The sequence below is a fragment of the Panthera pardus genome, unplaced genomic scaffold (genome assembly GCF_024362965.1).
Source record: "Panthera pardus isolate Hobbes unplaced genomic scaffold, ASM2436296v1 HiC_scaffold_10, whole genome shotgun sequence".
Taxonomy (NCBI): Eukaryota; Metazoa; Chordata; class Mammalia; order Carnivora; family Felidae; genus Panthera; species Panthera pardus.
In genome coordinates, this window is record NW_026526655.1 from 45935934 (window position 1) to 45955810 (window position 19877).

Genomic DNA, 19877 nt, shown 5'->3' on the forward strand with positions numbered 1-19877 from the left:
AAATAAAAATGTAATTAAATGCTTTTCATTATGATATAAATAACCCCATCTCATTTTCAAAAAATTATTTCCAATGCAATACTGATGTCTTTGGTAGTATACCCTGAATTATAAAGTAAAATATGATTAACTTATTTGGCACATATAAACAAAATTCTTTGGTAATTAACACTTTTAGTGAGCTTAAGATATATAATTTTCCATAAAGTTAATTAAACATTTAAAATGTACACAAATACAGCATAGAATATTGTTTTCTTTAGAAAGCTTACTAATCTCAGTAGATCTACTAGGTATTGGAGGTGGCTGTGTGCCATTGCGGGTAGGTGTTGAAGATGGGTGTGATATTGGAGAAAATGGTATCATATCGAAGATGTCAGTGGAGGGTGACTTAGGTGTCACACTGCCTGCCTGCAATGAAAATAATATGAATTAAGGCAGTATTTCAGGTAGATACATTGCAATGTTATTTCATATGCATATAAAACATATATAAACAGCAATAAATTCAGCTGAATCATATGAACTTGACATTTTATAGATCAAAAATAGTTAAATGTTGGCAATTTCATGTGATTTAATCAGTCACACCAAATGCTTATTGGCAAGAAAGCAAAAGAAAATTTCTGCAACAATGATCTCAAAGATGATGGCAAAAATGGTGAGAAACTATGCTATATAGATATAAAAGATATTGGATTTTTCTGTATATCTAGAAATAATTGCCATTTGTATCAGAGGATTGGAAATATTAGAAGCTATACAAAAACATGATTTCAATAATAGTTTTGCATAAGATTATGTTTTAGACAGAGATAACTGGACATAAACAATGCATCTTCTTATATGACCATTCAAATGCAAATGATAACAACTTTAAAAATTTTTAAAGAGTATATTTTAATTTGTATTAATAACTACAATGATAGCTAACTATTATACTCACTGCAGTGCCTTTTATTCTTGGGTAAGACTTCATAGTTTTCTATGATAAATAGCTACCTTGTGAAATAAATTAATAATCACTAAAAATACCACCAAAATCATTAAGCTATCTGGGTCAGTCTGGGCCAGGATGTAACATAAGAATGAAACAATCATCACTTTGCCATTCAGGGGGAAAAAACACACACAAACGGGTACACACAATCTATAAAAGAAAGAGAATTCCGATTTTGGAGAAGAATAGTAAGGAAAAACTTGCTTTTCCTCAAAGAACATGAACAGAGATTAATTACTTAAGAGTGTTTCATAGTAAAATTAGACTCTTCAGAATACACTTATTTTTCTAAATCACAGATAATGAAGGTAATGGAAGAAAAATAAGGCTGATTGTGTGTAAAGAGTGACAGATTTGCTATTCAGTCAATATGGCCATTAGCACATTTTTTTCATGAAGGAAAATTGCCGTCATCTCCTTTTCTTTAATACCCTGCTCACTTTATCAGTCATAAATACTGTCCAAAGACTTTAAGGCAACTTTATCCCTCAGCCCTTTCCTCCTACTCAGGAATAGTTTTCCTAATCGACCCATCCCTCTAGCTGCCCTGGCAGCTCTCTCCTCTTTCTCAGGATATAAAGATACTCAAATCTTGACTGTTTTTAAAGCAAACCAATCAGAAATGTCTTTACTCTGTCTCTCTTTACTACTCTAGCCTCTCATCTCTCTTACTCTTTCCCTCAAGGTTAAGCTCCTCAGAAGAGATACTCATATCAATTGAGACTTTTTTTTTTTTGGTACCAAATGCTGCTGAAACTGCTTTTACCAATATCACTGATGACCTGACTTCCCAGTTGCTATATCAGTGGGTCCTTTGAAGTTACCTGTCCTATTTTGTCTTTCTGTGGATATGTACACAATCACCACTTGTTGCTTGAAACTTTGATATCAGGTAAAAGGAAGTAAAAATGAATGGCACACAAAGTTGCCAGGTCATATCACATTGATTCTGGACATACCTGATTTTTTTTCATTACACTATAAATGGCACATTTTAGTAGACTTTAAAAAACATATGTGGGATAGTAAAAAAGGCTTTTGTGCTTAGCAAATTACATGAGGTCTTGGGATGCTGCTCTCACTGATTGGCTTGGGAAGGCCACATTTAGAAGGTGGTGGTATTAACAGTCCCAATGACAGTCTGGAATCAGGCGAGTTGACAGGAGTGACAGTAATGGAAGAAATATTTAGACAGGAAGATGAATCATCATCACTACTACGCCAGAAAGAGGATGAGCATCTCTGAAACCCATGTTGCTCATGATCAGACACTTGGTGCAGCAGCTGTAAAGGAATGACAGAGAAATACACTAAGGAGAAGAAAGAAGACATGGAGGAAAAAGGAAAAAGTATATTATGAAAATTTATTTGTAAAATGGTATTTTGCAAAAAGGTAAGTAATTTCAAAATAACTTTACTAAAAATTTAAAAAAATAATAAAAATTGTTTGTGTATACTTTCTTATTGCAACAGTCCTCAGATTTGAGAATGTTTGACTATTTCTCACTAAAATATTACATTACTAGGACTTGAGAGGAAGACAATAAAGAGTGAGGCTTGATGATTTATTTCGATTAGAGCTTCTGTGTAATGACATGGGAAAAGGAAGTATAATAACAAGAAAAAAAGCAGTAACTGAAGTAGGAGTAATGTCTAGTAAAAAGTAATGACTTTGTAGAATTTTCAAAAAGGGTTACAACAATCATTTTAAATTTAACACTCAAAACACTCTTTTGTGATATAAGTATTAGTAATTTTATGTCCTTGTTACAATAAAGATATGGGAAAATTAAGGCCCATATGTTCTTTGTGATTTATTCCTATAGAGGTTAAATTCAAAACAATCTGACTGCAATTATCACCACCTTCCTATGGGTAGTGAGTTCCAAATGAGAAGATTTCTCAGGAAAGGGCAATCACGAATTAATGAGATTATAAATAGTTAGATAATCAGTAAGTGGATTGGATCTGGACATCAGTTTTTGGTTGACTTTTATAAGTTATTTCCATAACAGTGTGGAAAGCTACTGTCAAAAGCTGAGCTAGTAACAACTGGGCTGCCAGATGTCAGAGTGGTCAATGAAAACAACAAGCCAAAATGAAAGTAATAATTAAGCCTTTATTCACTTACTGCTGTAGTATAAGCAAGATGCCAGGAAGAAGATGCTGGCCTCATCAATGTCCCATTTTCTTCTCCAGGAAATGGAACTGGACTAAGGTCAGAAGTACCAGTGCAAAAGCAAGGCACTGTCTCTCTATTGAGGGAGCCCTGAACTAAAGGTCTTGCTGGTTTGTTGTTGGTGTCCTTGTTATTTTTGTTGTTGTTGTTTTGAGGGAGGGGTCAAGACAAGAGAAGGAAATGGAGGAAGGGTTAGGAATAGAAAAGTACTGAGTACTGAATCATAGTGGAGAAAGGAGTCTTCAAGGCCCTCATAAGATGGTCTTGACAAAGGCTTTTTGAGAAGGCCATGGCCAAGGGCCTCCAATAAGGAGACCTCTGAATATAGGCAACTGGGCTAGGAATGCAGATATGTATAAGAGCATGGCTGCCAGAGGTTGAGGACACTAAGTCCTTGACTGCAACTCCTCCATTCTATGCACTAAATCTGGCATAGGCAGGGCAGATTTCCCCCCAGTGAGACTCGCCAGGGGAAGACTTTGTAACTGCCTATGACTGGGCTGACAGGATTGGCCCTGGAGTCAGACTTCTAAGCTACAGGTCACACTTCAGAGATTTTTTTTTAACACGGATTTTGAGGCAGCCAACACAAATATGGCTTTTGATAATCTCATAGTGAAAGGTTATAACCAAAATTATAGTTAGGAGAACCCACAAATTTGAAGGAAGTTTTTAAGATGGGAGTCACTTCTTCACTCGTTTCTCAAAGCAGAGGACAAAACCAGGCAGTGTAAAGTGACAGATTTAAACTGAAGGGAAGGTTCAGTGTGGAAACAAATCTCTGATGGTCTGGGTTATATAATTAATAACTATTAATATGCATATACAGTTACATAATCATTTTTTTCCTATTGACCTCCCTAACAATCTATCTGTAGATATGTATACATGTATGTGTGCGCGTGTGTGTGTATATATAATTTTAAAATTTATTTTATAGTCTACATAGTTTACTGTATAATTTTGTGATTGGTGGTCACCATATACTTTAAGTGACACTTGTAAGCTCCTTGTGGACAAAATTTTTCCAAATTTTATCTAAAAGAAGTATTTCCAGGGCACCTGGGTGGCTCAGTCAATTAAGCATCTAACTCTTAATTTTGGCTCCGGTCATGATCTCAGGGTCGTGAGATCAAGCCCCACATTGGGCTCTGCACTGAGCATGGAGCCTGCTTAAGATTCTCATTCTCTCTCTCTCTCTCTCTCTCTCTCTCCCCCCCTGACACATGTACACATGTGCATGTGCTCTCTCTCTCTCTCTAAAAAGTAAATATAAATAAATAAATAAATAAAAGAAGTATTTTCTAAAAGACTATATAACACATCAGAGTTGTAGGCATATAATAAGCTGTCAACATATATCTACTGTCTAATTTATACTACAGCACTTTTTTTTTTTAATAGACTTCACACTCAGCATGAAGCCCAATGCAGGGCTTGAACCAACAACCCTGAGATTAAGACCTGAGCTGAGATCAAAAGTCAAACACCTAAATGACTGAGTCACCTGGGTATCCCTATATTAGATAATTTTTAAATTTAAAAATGGAAAATTTTAAGAATATTTATACTGAGTAAACATAATATGATATTAAGTGGAAGTTGTCCTTGGTATCATCTGGCTTATAACATAAGTGAGGGTATTCTATATTATTTTATGACTTATATTGGCCAAGAAATCTTAACCAGATGCCTCAAAACAAATGAAGGCCAAAATAACCTAACTTATAAGTGCTCTAGTGTTTTATGACAGTGTTAATACTATGCCTTCTACTTGCTCTGAGAACATATACTTATATAACATGAAAATAATCAAGTTGTTAAATACACGAGTTAAGAGGTATTTTTCACTTTCAAAATGGTAAAGCTGGGATATCTATCAATAGTTGTGGTATCTAAAGTTTAAGACTCTACCACTATCACAGGTTTCCTTTGGGTCAGTAATGAAGTTTTGGTCAACCGGCATTTATTGCTCGGTCACACAAATCTCTTAAAACACTGAATCAGTTGCTTTCAGGTAATATTAAGAGATTGAACATTAAAATCTGGAGCTTTTCTTGAGAAGTTTGAAAATCTAGAAAGTGAGCCCACAGACTTGCCTGAAAATAACTGACTGGCAGTAACTGCTGTGCCATTTAAGTTGGGTATATGCTCCCTAATTCATTACTACCACCACGTACCCATTACACATTTATGTCACAGCCTGGGCTGTACTGACGTCTTGTGTTTGTGATTCCTAACTTTGAAATGATTCAAGTCAAGGTATTAAATATTACATCTGTTAGATATTTTGAGTGGTGCTCATATGAGGACTTTAAGACACAGAACAGATGAACGTAAGGGAAGGGAAGCAAAAATAATATAAAAACAGCGAGGGGGACAAAATATGAGACTCTTAAATATGGAGAATAAACAGAGGGTTACTGGAGGGGTTGTGGGAGGGGGATGGGCTAAATGGGTAAGGGGCATTAAGGAATCTACTCTTGAAATCATTGTTGCACTATACGCTCATTTGGATGTAAATTAAAAAAATAAAATGAAAAAAAAGAAAGTTAAATAAAAAACATTTTGAGTGGTGGTTCTAAATTTAGGGGGTCAGGAGTTAGACATTTTGTAAGCTGCCATTTTTAACTCATTAAGGATATTTATTTATGAAATTAAATACATAGTTTAGATGAAAACAGCTTGATATTTTTATTTTGGGTCTTCTGTCAATATTTTGACAGATGGCTAGAAACCAAAATTTTTGCACTCTCTTACAGAAATTCTGGCACCACTGTTTAACTCGTCCTTTATGCTCATAATTCCAAGTGCTTTGGTCTTTATGAAGGTGCACAGGATCTGAATTATTAAACTAAGGAAACAAGGAGCTTTATGTTCAATCATTACATATTAATTATGCAGACGTTGTTAGGTTATTAAGGTCTATTAATCATGAAGGCCCATATCTGAGATTCATTGTTGTAGTTTTGTAGCTTGCTCTAGGAAGCAGTGGCTTGGTGCATTTAGGCATGGTGAATATTTCAACCTTAGCCTTGTCTAAATGTGACAGCAATGATGAAGTGTCATAGAAGGGTTTGCATTTTCAGTAAAGGTTGAAAACATTTAAACAACAACAAAAAAACTGTATTATGATTCCAGGGTCATGGGATCAAGCCCCATGTCAGGCTCTATGCTGAACATGGAGCCTCCTTGGGATTCTCTCTTTCCCTCTATGCCTCTCCCCATCTGTGCTCTCCCTCTTTCTCTCTCTCTCTAAAATAAAAAATTAAAAAAAAAGAATGGTATCAAAATTTTACTTTAGGCTGTTAATGTTTTGGTAATATAAATATCCAAATATCCTTTTAAAATGTAAAACAACTTTAAGATTAAAATATGATTTAACATTACTATTAAAATAGAGTTTCAAAATGTTACTTAGAATTAAATTTACAAAGTAATTATGTAAATTTATATTTAAGGGATGATGTCTAAATTTTTCTAGTTGAAAAACTGGTAGATTATAAATAACACTAAAGATGAGGAAATACAATTGTGATGCAAAATATTCTAGCAGATCTTTCTATGCTGCCATGCAGATTCACACTTTCAAAGTTCACTATTATGTTACATTTTTAATATGACTTTAAGTTTTAATTTTTTTAATGTTTATTCATTTTTTGAGAGAGAGAGAGAGAGAGAGACAGAGAGAGAGAGAGAGACAGAGTGCTAGTGGGGGAGGGACAGAGAGAGAGGGAGACACAGAATCTGAAGCAGGCTCCAGGCTCTGAGTTGTCAGCACAGAGCCTGATGTGGTGCTCGAACTCATGAACCACTAGATCAAGACCTGAGCTAAAGTCAGACGCTTAACTGAGCCACCCAGGCACCCCATGTTTTAAACATAAAAACTTCTAGGGTTTAGAATTTATGGCATCGTGAATGTCTTTTTTTTTTTTTTCAGATTTCTAGATTCACAATTTGGTTTTATTGGTCTCTTACTTGTAAGACCTATTATCTTGTTTGTTCTTACAACAAGGTCACGAGTTAAATGGACATGATTGTCTACATATCCCAAAGAGGAAAACTGCAACAAGAAATTAAATGATTTGATCAGGCATTCACGGTCAGAGCTGGAAGGGAATATATTTTTCTTCCCATTAGATAGAGTTTACTGCCTTAGAATCATTTTTTGTGCAAGTAACAATTATGAAAATGAAGCCATGAACCAGTAATCACTTTTTGTGGGCAACAAATGTTCTTAAATCAATGTCATGTTTAAAATTTATGCTTTTGTTTAAAGATTCACATTTGGCTTGTTGTGTAACTGAGAGTTTTCAAAATCTGCTCTTGCCCATCTTGACTTCAATAATAGTTGAGAAAACACTAGATGAAGATAAATAGGCAGTTTTGTTTACCCACAATGAAATACACATTTTAGGTTAAAATTGTCCTATCAAGTCTAATCAGTGGCCACACAGTTGATTATGTAAAGGTAGAATTTTATCCAGTAACAAACACTTGGTTTAATTGAAAGGGAGACATTTATTTTACTCAGCAATAGAAAGTCCAGTACTTCTAAGGACTACAATTTTATTCATTTAACTTCCTGGCAAGAGTCCTATTTGGTTAAAAGCATCCATAGCCAGAAAAGTAAAATGTAAGCATCCAGGCACAAGAATCAAGAGGAACAATTTGATTGAACTTGCTATGCCCACATCTTATAATGGAACAATCTTCTGGGGGCATTCACGAGGCTAGGAGGGCAGAATAAACCTTTTTTTCTGATATAAATACAGGCAGCACTGCCATGTGAATGTAATAAATGGAAATCAGATTGTTCCTAGATAATTAGTACCAAATGGTGGAAACCCAACCTCTAATCTATTGCCAAACCACTAGAACACAGCAAAAAGCAAACAGCACAGTCAAGTAACGGAAATTTCTCAGTGTATCTAAATGACTGTATAAAATAAGGACCCAATTTCTAAAACCAATGAAAAGATTTCCACAATTTCAGTGTGATACAGAGATATATAATATGGATACTATCAAAGGCTATTTCATTTGCCTTAGGAAAGGAACTTATTGAACAGAGTGGTATTTAGGAGACATGTAAGCATTATATTTGTCAAGAAAAGTTAAAAAATAGGATGGCAATTTATACATGAGAAAACAAAAAATGGATATATATTGAAGATATACATTGGTTTGTAGTTAGAAATGTCTTTTAATTTTAATATTGAGCAAAAAATAAGTCTCCTACTTTGTTTTTTTAGCTAGAACTGAACTACTCTAGAACTTCATACTGGGTAAATTTATACTTGGTGTATTAACTAAAGCAATAAACAACAGTCCAATAAAAAATAGTCTTTTTCTGGTGACAGAAAAAAAAAAATAAACTTTTTTCATTCAAGTACTATAATCATGAGCCCAGATCTCCTTCTTTAGTTCCATAAGCATCTCCAGGTGGCTGTCCAGTAGGCAGAACTAATATGAGGAAAAGTGAAATATTCTTTGTTATGCACCTTCACCAAGTCATGTCTATTTTGAAAAATGGTACCACTACCCAGATGCTCAGGATAAAACCCTACAGGACAATTCTGACCTCTCTTTTATTCTACAGCCCCCAACCAATCCATCAGTAAGTCCTGAAAGCTCTACTTCCAAAATGTATCAAGTTACATACACCATCTGAAATGATAGAATTCTAGACTAATTTCTTCTCCCTCTCCTAGGATACTGAAATAGCCTCCTAGACAGTTTAGGGGACCTCATTTTGGCCTTTTTTACAGACCCTGGTGTATAGGTCAGTCAGACGATCCCCAAATCCCCTGTTTAAAACCTGTAAGTAACTTCACAGTGCAATTAGAAAAAAAAAAATAACAAAATGAAATCTACCGGCCCTATAAAATCTAGCCCCTGACTCTCTCTCCAATGTCATCTCCAACTATTTTGGCTTATGGTCAGTATGTTCCAGGCACAAAGGTCTTGTTACTGTTTCCAGTCCTTTACACTAACTTTTTACCATTCAGGTCTCAATTCGAACGCTACCTTCCCAGAAAGGGTTTCCCATGATTACTGTCTCTAAAACAGTCCCCGCCCATTCTCTCCTACTCTGCTCTATTTTATTTTATTCATAGCATATATCAGATTTGAATTTTTATATTTATTTATTCATTTACCTAGGAGTTGATTACCCACCCCTCTTTCTTTCCCCCATGGGATATAAATTTCTTAACAGCTGAAATTCATATACTGCTAAAACCCAACAGCCTAGAATATCATATGACTATATTAGATATTCAATAAATATTTTACAAGCTGCCATAACAGATCACAACTGTATCTAATGTGTGCAATTAGCAAATGTGAGAAAACAAAAATCAAAATGATATACACTGTCATACATAAGACATCTCACTAAGATACTATTTCATAAAAGGAGTGATGACTTGGTGGGATTAGGGAAAATAAAAATGAGATTACAATTTACACAATGAAAGTTTGAAAGGACTTTTTAGAATGCCTGAAGATTTTCGTTAAAAGTTTGAACCTAAAATTACTTAGTTGTATCTTCAAAACACATCAGTATGACCAATTCACAATGATGTATATAACAAATACATGGCTGGCTGGCCATCATCTAAGAAATAGCAACCTTTCCTTAGGGTGACTTTGGGGAGTGCAGGGAAGCGTATCTATGTTCTGACCCACACAGCAATTCCTTAACGTACAAAGGTTTTCAGTCTGGAACATTCTACTCAAGAGGGCCTTACATTTTTAATTTATGATTTAACACAGAATAAAAGATTCAATACCTCTAAAACTGAATTTTCTGATGAGAAGATCTGATTTATTTGAACCATTGTTCTGTGTTATAGAAATTCAACTATAACTTTGGGCCTCTTCCTAGGAAAAATAGCTTTTGATCTTTCAGTTATCTAATCAAATTTTACCAAAAATGTTTCTAAATTTTCTGATGGTTCCCATCATTGCCTTTATCTGCTATTTGATCACACACTGATAAGAACAGCATCCAAACTAGGGATTTGAATTATTTTCATTTTCTACATTACTTTTAATATCACCCTCCCCCATAATTCCATTCCTACTTCTGTTCTCTTCTCTCCTTCTTCCCAAAGAGACCATTTAAAAGCTAAGATTAGAGATAAACCTTTCACTGTACTTTGACTAATACTTGTTTGATGTGGACTACACTGTGTTTAACTTGCAAATCCTGATATTTCAAGAAATTGTTTTTAATATGCTTATTTTTATGAACCAAATTATAGTGTCAAATCATTTACAGAGAACCATTTCTGAATTAGTGTTTTATATGGCAAAAGAGTTACTTCTGTGTGACTTCAGAAAATTTGGCTCCCAGTAGGGATCAAGACCTGTCTTGGGCTGGTCTTTTGAGAAAAATCATCTGTCTTGGGGATTCCTCTCACCATAACACACTGAAAGCTCATGGAGAATCTGATGCCAAATTAATTTTATATACCAAACCCATCTATATTATAATTTTGATGTGCATAATTGGATTCATACTTCATTTCAGCACTTCTTCAATTCATGTGTTAATTGCTGTCTCTAATCCTTTAAACAAACTGCTGAGAACTTTAGCCATTTTGGAGCATTCTATCCTTCAGTCCTTTGAAAGCAAAGGAAATAAAGTTTGTTTCCAGAGTTACAAGCCCAATAGGCATTTACTGTGCATTAACTTTGCTACACATGATGGCACTCTATGAAGTGCTTTGGGTTCTGTCTGTGTCCTATAAAACCGATGGCCAAATTTCATAAGAAAGTTGCAATTTAGAAAATTGCTTTTCCATAGACCCATTACAAGCTATTAAACAAGAGTTACCTATACTTTAAATTTATATTTTATTTACAATTTTCATTGTTTTTGAAATTCAATTTTAATAATTTGAATCATTAACAAAACTTAACAGAGTGAATATTTATAAGCATGGCAGCATTTCATACTAAATAACTATAGATAAGTTAATTCAGTTCATTTTTTAAGTTTATTTATTTTTAGAGAGAGAGAGAGAGAGAGAGAGAGAGAGAGAGAACACCCCAGAGAGGGAGAGAGAATTCCAAGCAGGCTCCGTCCTGTCAGCGCAGAGCCCAAAGCAGAGCTCAAATTCATGAACTGTGAGATCATGACCTGAGCTGAGATCAAGAGTTGGATGCTTAACCAACTGAGCCCCCCAGGTGCCCCTAATTCAGCTCATTTTTAGTATCAGAAAATTGGGAGATCATTTTAAGAAATGTGAAATAAATATAGCACTTGGTGTTATATTAATATATTTCACAGTTACCTAAGTAAAATTGAAAATGAAAGGCAAACATATTTGTTCATAATCTCTCCAAAAAATATTCAGGCATCAGATATCTTGTAGCAATTCAAAAATGTTGAGTCTCCTTCCTTTAAAAATCAAATAATTTTTATTTTTTTATCTTAAAGAAGATGTACATCCTTCAGTATAACAGCAATTTCAAAAACAATAATAAGCCTTTAGAAACTGAAAAATTATAAGACAAGTAATTTTTTCAAGTTAAAATAAAGAGAAAATACAAGGATATTGCTATGACAAATGAATATAATTGCAAACTTATAATTTGAGTTATTTACATAATGATCATTGCAGCAATAATTTTGTGTATTAAATGCAAAAAATGGGTTAGAGAAAATTATATCTATTTTTAAAATTCCACCTTTTAGTTATAGTCTTTGAAGCATTCTGAGACACATTCAGTACTGAGATGAACACAATGCTTATAATAGTTATTAAATGACAACTTCTGGAGAGGTGATCCTTTTTTCTTTTAAAGTTTATTTATTTATTTTGAGAGAGAGAGAGCACACACAAAGTGCACACGCGCACACATGCAAGCAGGAGAGGGGCAGAAGGAGAGGGAGAGAGAATCTTAAGCAGGCTCCACACCCAATGCAAAGCCCAACCCAGTGCTCAGTTTTACGACTGTGAGATCATGACTTGAGCCAAAATCAAGAGCTGGATGCTCAACTAACAGCCATCCAGGCACCCCTGGCTAACCCTTTTTAATAACAGGCTATTTGAATCACATTATTGTTTTTTATATAACTGACTCTACCAAATAGAATTGCTAAATAAATGAACATACAGACAGTCTGTGTGTTTCATTTACATATCAACTGTCACAGTCACGGCTTGTGATGGCTATCTCAGCCAGAGGATCACAGGGAACTGATACAAGTGTCATCTCTTCATTCCTCCTGACCCTTGCCATTTCTGAAGCTGACTTGGTGACCATGTCAGATCACCAATGCACATGCATAACCCCCATCCTGACCTACCTTCTTCTCAGTTGTCTTAGTGGTAGTCTAGGGCAGTGCCTGCTTTTAGGAAATAAAAGAACGGAGTGCTATTTCATGATTCATCAACATGCCCCAGACTCCTCTGCTCCTCCCAGATCCACCTTTCCCCTCAAAATGAGGTCTTAGTTCTGTGTCTAGAGACAGAGTGTAAAAAATGAGCAAGCTTTGGGTTTGTATCCAAAATGGTAATGGATCTTATTTTATTCCTTTGCAAACATAAAGACTAAAATAAAGCTACTATTCATATGCAATGAGATCTAGGAACAACGCTTTATTAAGACTGCTTAAGAAGGTAACTTCCTTTCATTTATGTTTATTTCACATAACTTATAGTTTGTTTCACAAGATAACTTATAGTAAGACTTTCAACAAAACACAAAATGGTGTTACTTCATTTTGGGACCAATGTTGGAAGGAGTTTGAGCTGATTTCTAGTCCTTGGGACCAGCGAGGCAAGAAAAAAAAATCATAATCCTGATGAGAAGCAAACAATGATAGTGGTGAAGAGAAGAAAAAAAAACAGAAAGGAATATTATAATAAAGACGGTCTCATTGTGCATAACAAAGGTACATAGGAATGTAGGAACCTCCTCACTCCCAAGCTCTCTCATTTTGGCCATATCAGCCCCACTACCATATGTATATGTCAAGCAAAGGAAATGACAACTGCTTCAGTGAGAAAGATAGAAAAGTGTGAGTTTAAAAGAAAGAAGAATTTTTGAACCATTTCCAGGGCACGCCAATTTGAAAACCTGAATGAAATTTCTTATACAAGCATTTTTAGGATGAAGAATTGGTGAAATACTAGATAGATAGATAGATAGATAGCTAGCTAGATAGATAGATCTTTTCACTGAGTTAGCCTAGAGTCTGAACCAAAATGGACTTGCAAATAAAAATTAGAAACAAAAATTCTTTTTAAAAGTTTGTAAATGCCATAATTGTGTTTTAGTTTGTGCTATAGATTCCTATTTTTAAAATGCAAAATAAAACATACTTTACTAGAGATCGGTAGCACAGATGATTCAAGAAGAAAGACAGTTTTCTAAGTATATTTTGCCAGAAAAAAATGTTGTTTTAAATTCCGTCTTCCTCCTCCAAAAGATTCCCTTAGCCAAAATCGCAAAAAAAAAATGACATCATACATGGTATTGGGGAAAGGATTTCAAATCTATGATAAACCAAAAGTAAACAATTTAACTATAAATATTTGAGAGTTGTCTACAGAGACTACCATTCATTTTAGTGTCTGAAATACAACTGTATCACTCCCAGTGGAAACCCTTGCTATGCAATATAAGAAACCAAAGTCAGTCTTGTAGACAATTCAATTTCTATAATGAAATTCAACACTCCAAGGGTAGATTGGCTTAGGTCCTTAAATCTAACCTCAGTCAATAGTAATCAATAGAAATAAAAGAAAGAATATGCCACAAACTGAGGGAGGGCTTATTCTACAAAACATGAGCAAAAAGAGCAACATGAAAAAACAACTCTGGTCAGAACTACCTAGGTAAGTGTAATTTTTTAATTAGCACCTTTCACCTCTACCCATGTTTAGTTTTAAATTACTGATCCCAGAGTATTATTTGAAACATCACAGAGCTGATAATCCAGAGATGTTTTATCCCCAAGAAGTCTTGTTTCTAAGGATAACATGCACATAGTCTATATACTTACTGGAGATGTTGATACTTGGGTTATTCTTAATTGGCTTTCCAAATCTTGCACTCTGTTTTTAAGTTCCATGTTTTCGGTTTCTAAGTCTTGAATCTAAAAAGCAATGATTTTTGAATAACCTTCAGAAATTTGTTCTTGTAAGATACTGGCTGTTATATTGGCTACATTAATGAATATGATTTCATATTATTTAAAATTTTAACGTACTCTTTGCACAGGGGACAAAATTATTTGATAAAGGCTGGGAAACATCAGGGAATTCTAGGTCACTGGAAAGATATTATTAAATTTAAAATATGTTTTTACATGTGTGCAAATTCCATGTTTCTAATACCTCATCTTTGTGTTTTCGTGTTGCACTATGCAATCTGTTACCCATAATCTTGGAGTATAACCGCAAGACAGTGAAACTTGCTTATGATGATTTTGAAGAGAGTGGAGAAAGGGTGTAATTTAATTACAAAGGAATCTGATCTGCATGGGAAACCACTTACCCAGCATCTGCTGCTTCTGCTGCTCTGATCCCCATGAGAAGCATCAGGAAGTGAAGCAAAGTCACATGAGAACACTAAGTTCTTGTGGGAATTCAATATAAAATGGTTAAAAACTGTGCAGGGGATCAGGAATGAAAAATTATAGGAACACAGTGAAAGCAGTTCCAATCAGTGTGGGGGAAATTTAATGGCAGGCCTTCTAAATTTGTTTGATGATATGCAAGTTTCCCTGTACTTACATCACACAAATGTGAAACAAAAAGTTTAGTTTACTCACTCTTTTCTGTAATCCTGCGATCTGTTTTCTTGTTTCGACATCTTTCCCTCCAGATTCTAGAAATTTCCTGTATGCCAGGTCAAATGCTTGGCCAATTGTTAAAGTTATTTCTTCAGCCTTTGTAAAATTCAAAGAAGATTTGCATTTTAACAATACTATGTCATGTTAGACTGTTCTTTGAATCAAGAAAAACATTCACATGAGGAACTTCAAAAGGCAGACGGCTGCAGGTAAGAGAGGTAGTAAATGAACCAAGTAGTCTTTGGTAACATGATAATTCAATGCCTACCCATGCACAACATTAAAAAAGTTTTGATCATTAAATGAAAGCTGTTGAAGTTGGAAGCAAGAGTTCTATCCACCCTCTCATCTATTTTATCATAGTATTTTTTCCCAGTTTGTTTTTCTTCTTTCATCAAATATGTGGCGCCTATTAAAAGAAAGCACAGTGCCCAAACTGCAGTCTCTCTTTTCTCTTGCTACTTATTTGCTCTTGCTAATGAGGAGGGCATGTTGAACATGGCAGGTAACTTGAATGAGGCGGGCTGGGTGGTGTCCCGGAAAACTTGAGGTATGCCCTCTCTAAGTGGAGAACTCAGTTCCAATTCATTGTTGGCTTGTGGAAATGGGCAATTCCAACTCAGAGTTGTCAGATTTTAAATATGTGAGATGAGGTCAGAAATCTGAACTTTTATATGAAAACTCCCAATATTAAGTGATAGTAAACCATATTATTTGTTGTTCAGTTAAACAACATAGATCTATCATTTGAATTTGGCCTTATAAACAATTCAGTTTCTGGTTGATCAAGCAGAAACTGCCACAGATGTCCTGGGTCCACCAGTTCATTCCTTCCTCATTCATACCTGGACTGGTATCAGTGTCTTGCACAACGTAAACACTAAATAAAAATGTATTTAGTTTATTAACATTTTATTTAAAAATATTGGTAGAGGCATTAATTGATTTAACACATCATGAATAAGTCCTATTGAATTATAAGACTTCCAGATGACATTAAAAACTGGTGGTAATATTAAATCTTGAAAATGCCACGCTTTAATTTGCTGCAAATCCTAAAACTTTGTGATACGCTATTAAAAATCTAAATTGAAAATATGCTTTTTTAATAACACATTTTTTTTAATGTTTCAAGTGTTTACTTAAATTCTAGTTAGTTAACATATGGTGTAATATTAGTTTCAGGAGTAGAATTTGGTGAGTTATCACTTACATATAACACTCAGTGCTCATCACACAAGTGCCCTCCTTAATCCCCATCACATTTAGCCCATATCCCTACCTCCTTTCCAGCAACCCACAGTTTGTTCTCTATAGTTGAGTCTTTTTTATGAATAACACAGATTTAATTAAGACATTGTCATTTTTGTAGTTCACTAAATGTTTAAGGAGGGCTTTTAGTCATCAAAAAAGAAATTTATAGTGTTTAACTCAGGAAACTAAAGAATACAAAATATATGCTGAAAATTATATTAAATACCATTGGTCTTACAACAAAAGTAGAAAAAAGGGGGGGGGGGAAGCTACATTAAGGAATATTAAAGAAATGAAAATGCCAGATACCAAACCATATGTACTCAATGATTCAAACTAATGAAAAAAGTTTACATATAAAAAAATGAGTTGTATTGATTGTTAGGATCACATATAATATTAAAACATAGTAAATGTGGTTATAATAGATTGTAGGATTACCAATTTTTTTATATCTCTAACTTTAAAATTTTAGGTGATGTGTTCATTGTATTTGTTTTACAATAAGATATATTTGTAAACTATGATTTTTTTCTACTTTTTAAATTATATTGTCCTCTTAATAAGACAATATATTACCCTCAAATACTTAAGATGTACACTACATAGAATCATTTCAGTGGTAACAAGTTTGTTTCATCATTAATAACATTTGATATCGTTATAATTGTTTACAATAACTTTTAAAAAATCATAATCTTTTTATGATCTTTTTATGATGAGACATGTCTTTTTCTTAAAACAGAACTTAGTTCCCTAGTAAATATTTTGCATACATTACCTCACTTGATTCTCATAATTAATTTATGAGATGGGGATTATTATTACCTCCATAATACATATGGGGGCTGCAATTCTTTTTTTTTTTAAGTTTATTTATTTTTGAGAGAGACAGAGAGGGAAACAGCATCCAAAGTAGGCTCTGCACTGACAGTAGAGAGCCCTATGCAGGGCTCAAGCCCACGAACCATGAGATCATGACCTGAGCCGAAGTCAGATGCTTAACCGACTGAACCAACCAGGCACCTCGGGGCTGCAATTCTGGAAGGTCTCAGTTTGTGAGGCGAGAATCTGAATTCATATCCAAAATATTTGGCTCTACAAGCCTCAGATTTTTTTATAAGCAATAAAATGTATAGATCATATTGCACAATCAGATTGTGTTATGATAAATGTATATACCTATATATCCACCATATCACTAAACATATAGAATATTTCTATCATCCCAGAAAGTTCTCCAATGTCTACTTTCAGTCAAATCACATTTCTTATGTGTAACCATTGCTATAATTTCATCACCATAAATCAGTTTTGTCTGTCCTTGTATCCATAAAACTGAGCCATATAGTATATATTCTTTTTTGTCTGGCTTCTTTTGGAGTTTCTCAGATGTTGTATGTATCATTTGTTATATCTTAGTTATAAATAAAACAGCTACAAACATTCTTCTAAAATCATTTTGTGGACATCTGTTTTCAAAATCTGAATATCTACAATGGAAATGCTAAATCATAGAATAGCTCTATGTTTGACATTATAAGAAACAGCTGAACTGTTTTGCAAAGTAATTGTACCATTTTACATTCCCACCAGCAATAAGAGAGTTCTCGTTGCTCCTCATTCTCACTGACATCATTGACAACAGTCTTTTTATTTTGTCACCTTACTGGATGAGTGATGCTATCTCAAAGTGTTTTTAATTTGAATTTCCTTGTTGAGTAATTACAACAGCCCAGTTTCCTGAATGACTAAGCTAAGAAGATTTTTCTCCCCGATCATTTAATGAATACAAAGAGCAAGAATGTTTTAAATTAAAAAAAATATATATTTCAAAAAATTATTACAAGGCAAACATGAAATTAATAAGAATATATAATAAATAGTTTACAAATAAAGCTTGTGAAAGCTTTATTATTCTATTACTAATAAAGTATAATTCTTTTGACACATGAACCCTTTTTCACAATTAGTAAAAGAGTAAGAGAGAAGTTTTAAACTTTGCCTTATTTACATCTCACTCAACATAATTAAAGAAAATGTGTACGTAGGAAGAAACTTTCATCTGCTTATTGGGGCTGCTACTTAAATTTTATCAAGTGCAATATCCAGTGAATAAAGTATACATATTAACATTTGGAAACAAAGCTGTGAAAACATGATGGCTGCACAGTTCATAGTGACTGTATATTCACCTTATATTACAGAAACCAAATAAGTCATATCATAATGAATATCCTTATTCTAATTTCATTTCTTAAACTTAATGAGATGACTACAGTAGTTGTATAAATATTAAATCATAATAACACGACATGATACCAATAAAGTAAGTTCCAGTTTTGCGGCATACTAGGGTAGACCTTCATCTAAATTTCAAGCAAGCTCTTAGAAATTCACAGAAGTACTAGGGGCACCTGGGTGGCTCAGTCGGTTAAGCGTGCGACTTCAGCTCAGGTCACGATCTCACAGTCCGTGAGTTCGAGCCCCGCGTCGGGCTCTGGGCTGATGGCTCAGAGCCTGGAGCCTGCTTCCGATTCTGTCTCCCTCTCTCTCTGCCCCTCCCCCGTTCATGCTCTGTCTCTCTCTGTGTCAAAAATAAATAAACGTTTAAAAAAAAAAAAAGAAAGAAATTCACAGAAGTACTGAATATATAAAATACATGTAATTAAGAGAATGAAGCTTTGCCCCAGGAAGGGCAGAGCGACTCTGGCTGGAGAGGTCACAGTCATGGGAATAATATGTCATGATGGAAGAATGTGAAATGGGAATCTAGTTTCTTGGACTGTAATTCTGCTTCTGTTGCTACCTAGCTTTGTGACTCTGAGGAAGGCACTAAATCTCTCTGGCCTAGATTTCCCTAAAATAAGATGAAAGGGTTGGACCAAATAGGGCATAAATTATTTTCCAGGATTTTTAAGATTAATAAGCAGTTATAGGAAATAATACAGAGAGATCCTAGGTAGCCTTCATGCACTTTCTCCCATTGGTAACAGAATACAAAAAACAAACAAACAAGCAAAAACTATCTTACAAATCACACCAACCAATATGGATATTAATATAATCAAGATACAGAATAATTCCATCACCACAAAATTCCTTCATCTTGCTGTTTTACAGCCACACCCTCTTCCAGTCTACCCTTACCATTTCCTTACACCCTGAAAATCACTATTCTGTTCTCCATTTCTTTAATTCTGTCATTTCAAGAATATTATAGAAATGGAATCATATAGTATGTAAGCTTTTGGGATTGACTTTCTTTACTCCATAATTATCTGGAGAGTCATGGAAGTTGTTGCATGCATTACTAGTTCACTCCTTTTTCTTGCTGAGTAGTATCCCATGAATTTGTTGTACTTGAATTTGTTTAGCCATTCACCCATTATCTGAGATATTTGTACTTTGGGACTATTACTAATAAGCTGCTATAAACATTCATGTGTAGGTTTTTGTGTACACGCACATTTTTTATTTCTCTGGGATAAATGCCCAAATGGGTAATGTTATAGTTGCATGTTTAGTGTTTTATGAAATTGCCCACTGTTTATGCCAGTGTTTGTACCAATTTATATTCTCATAGCTATGTACAAGTGGACCATATTTCCATCTCCACACCAACA

General features: G+C 34.3%; 1 protein-coding gene across 14 annotated transcripts in view; it reads right to left on the reverse strand.

The window, feature by feature from the left end:
• The window catches only part of GULP1 (GULP PTB domain containing engulfment adaptor 1), a 276210-nt gene that overhangs the window by 12144 nt on the left and 244189 nt on the right, over window positions 1–19877 (reverse strand). For 10 of the 14 annotated variants that reach the window (XM_019461729.2, XM_019461719.2, XM_019461737.2 and 7 more), the window contains 5 exons: window positions 14977–15093; window positions 14700–14780; window positions 14206–14298; window positions 2057–2284; window positions 273–411 (listed from right to left, as the gene is read on the reverse strand). In XM_019461729.2, coding sequence (XP_019317274.1) covers window positions 273–411; window positions 2057–2284; window positions 14206–14298; window positions 14700–14780; window positions 14977–15093 — 658 coding nt within the window. The remainder of the gene's footprint in view (window positions 1–272; window positions 412–2056; window positions 2285–14205; window positions 14299–14699; window positions 14781–14976; window positions 15094–19877) is intronic. The other 4 variants (XM_019461795.2, XM_019461804.2, XM_019461815.2 and 1 more) reach the window with 4 other exon arrangements.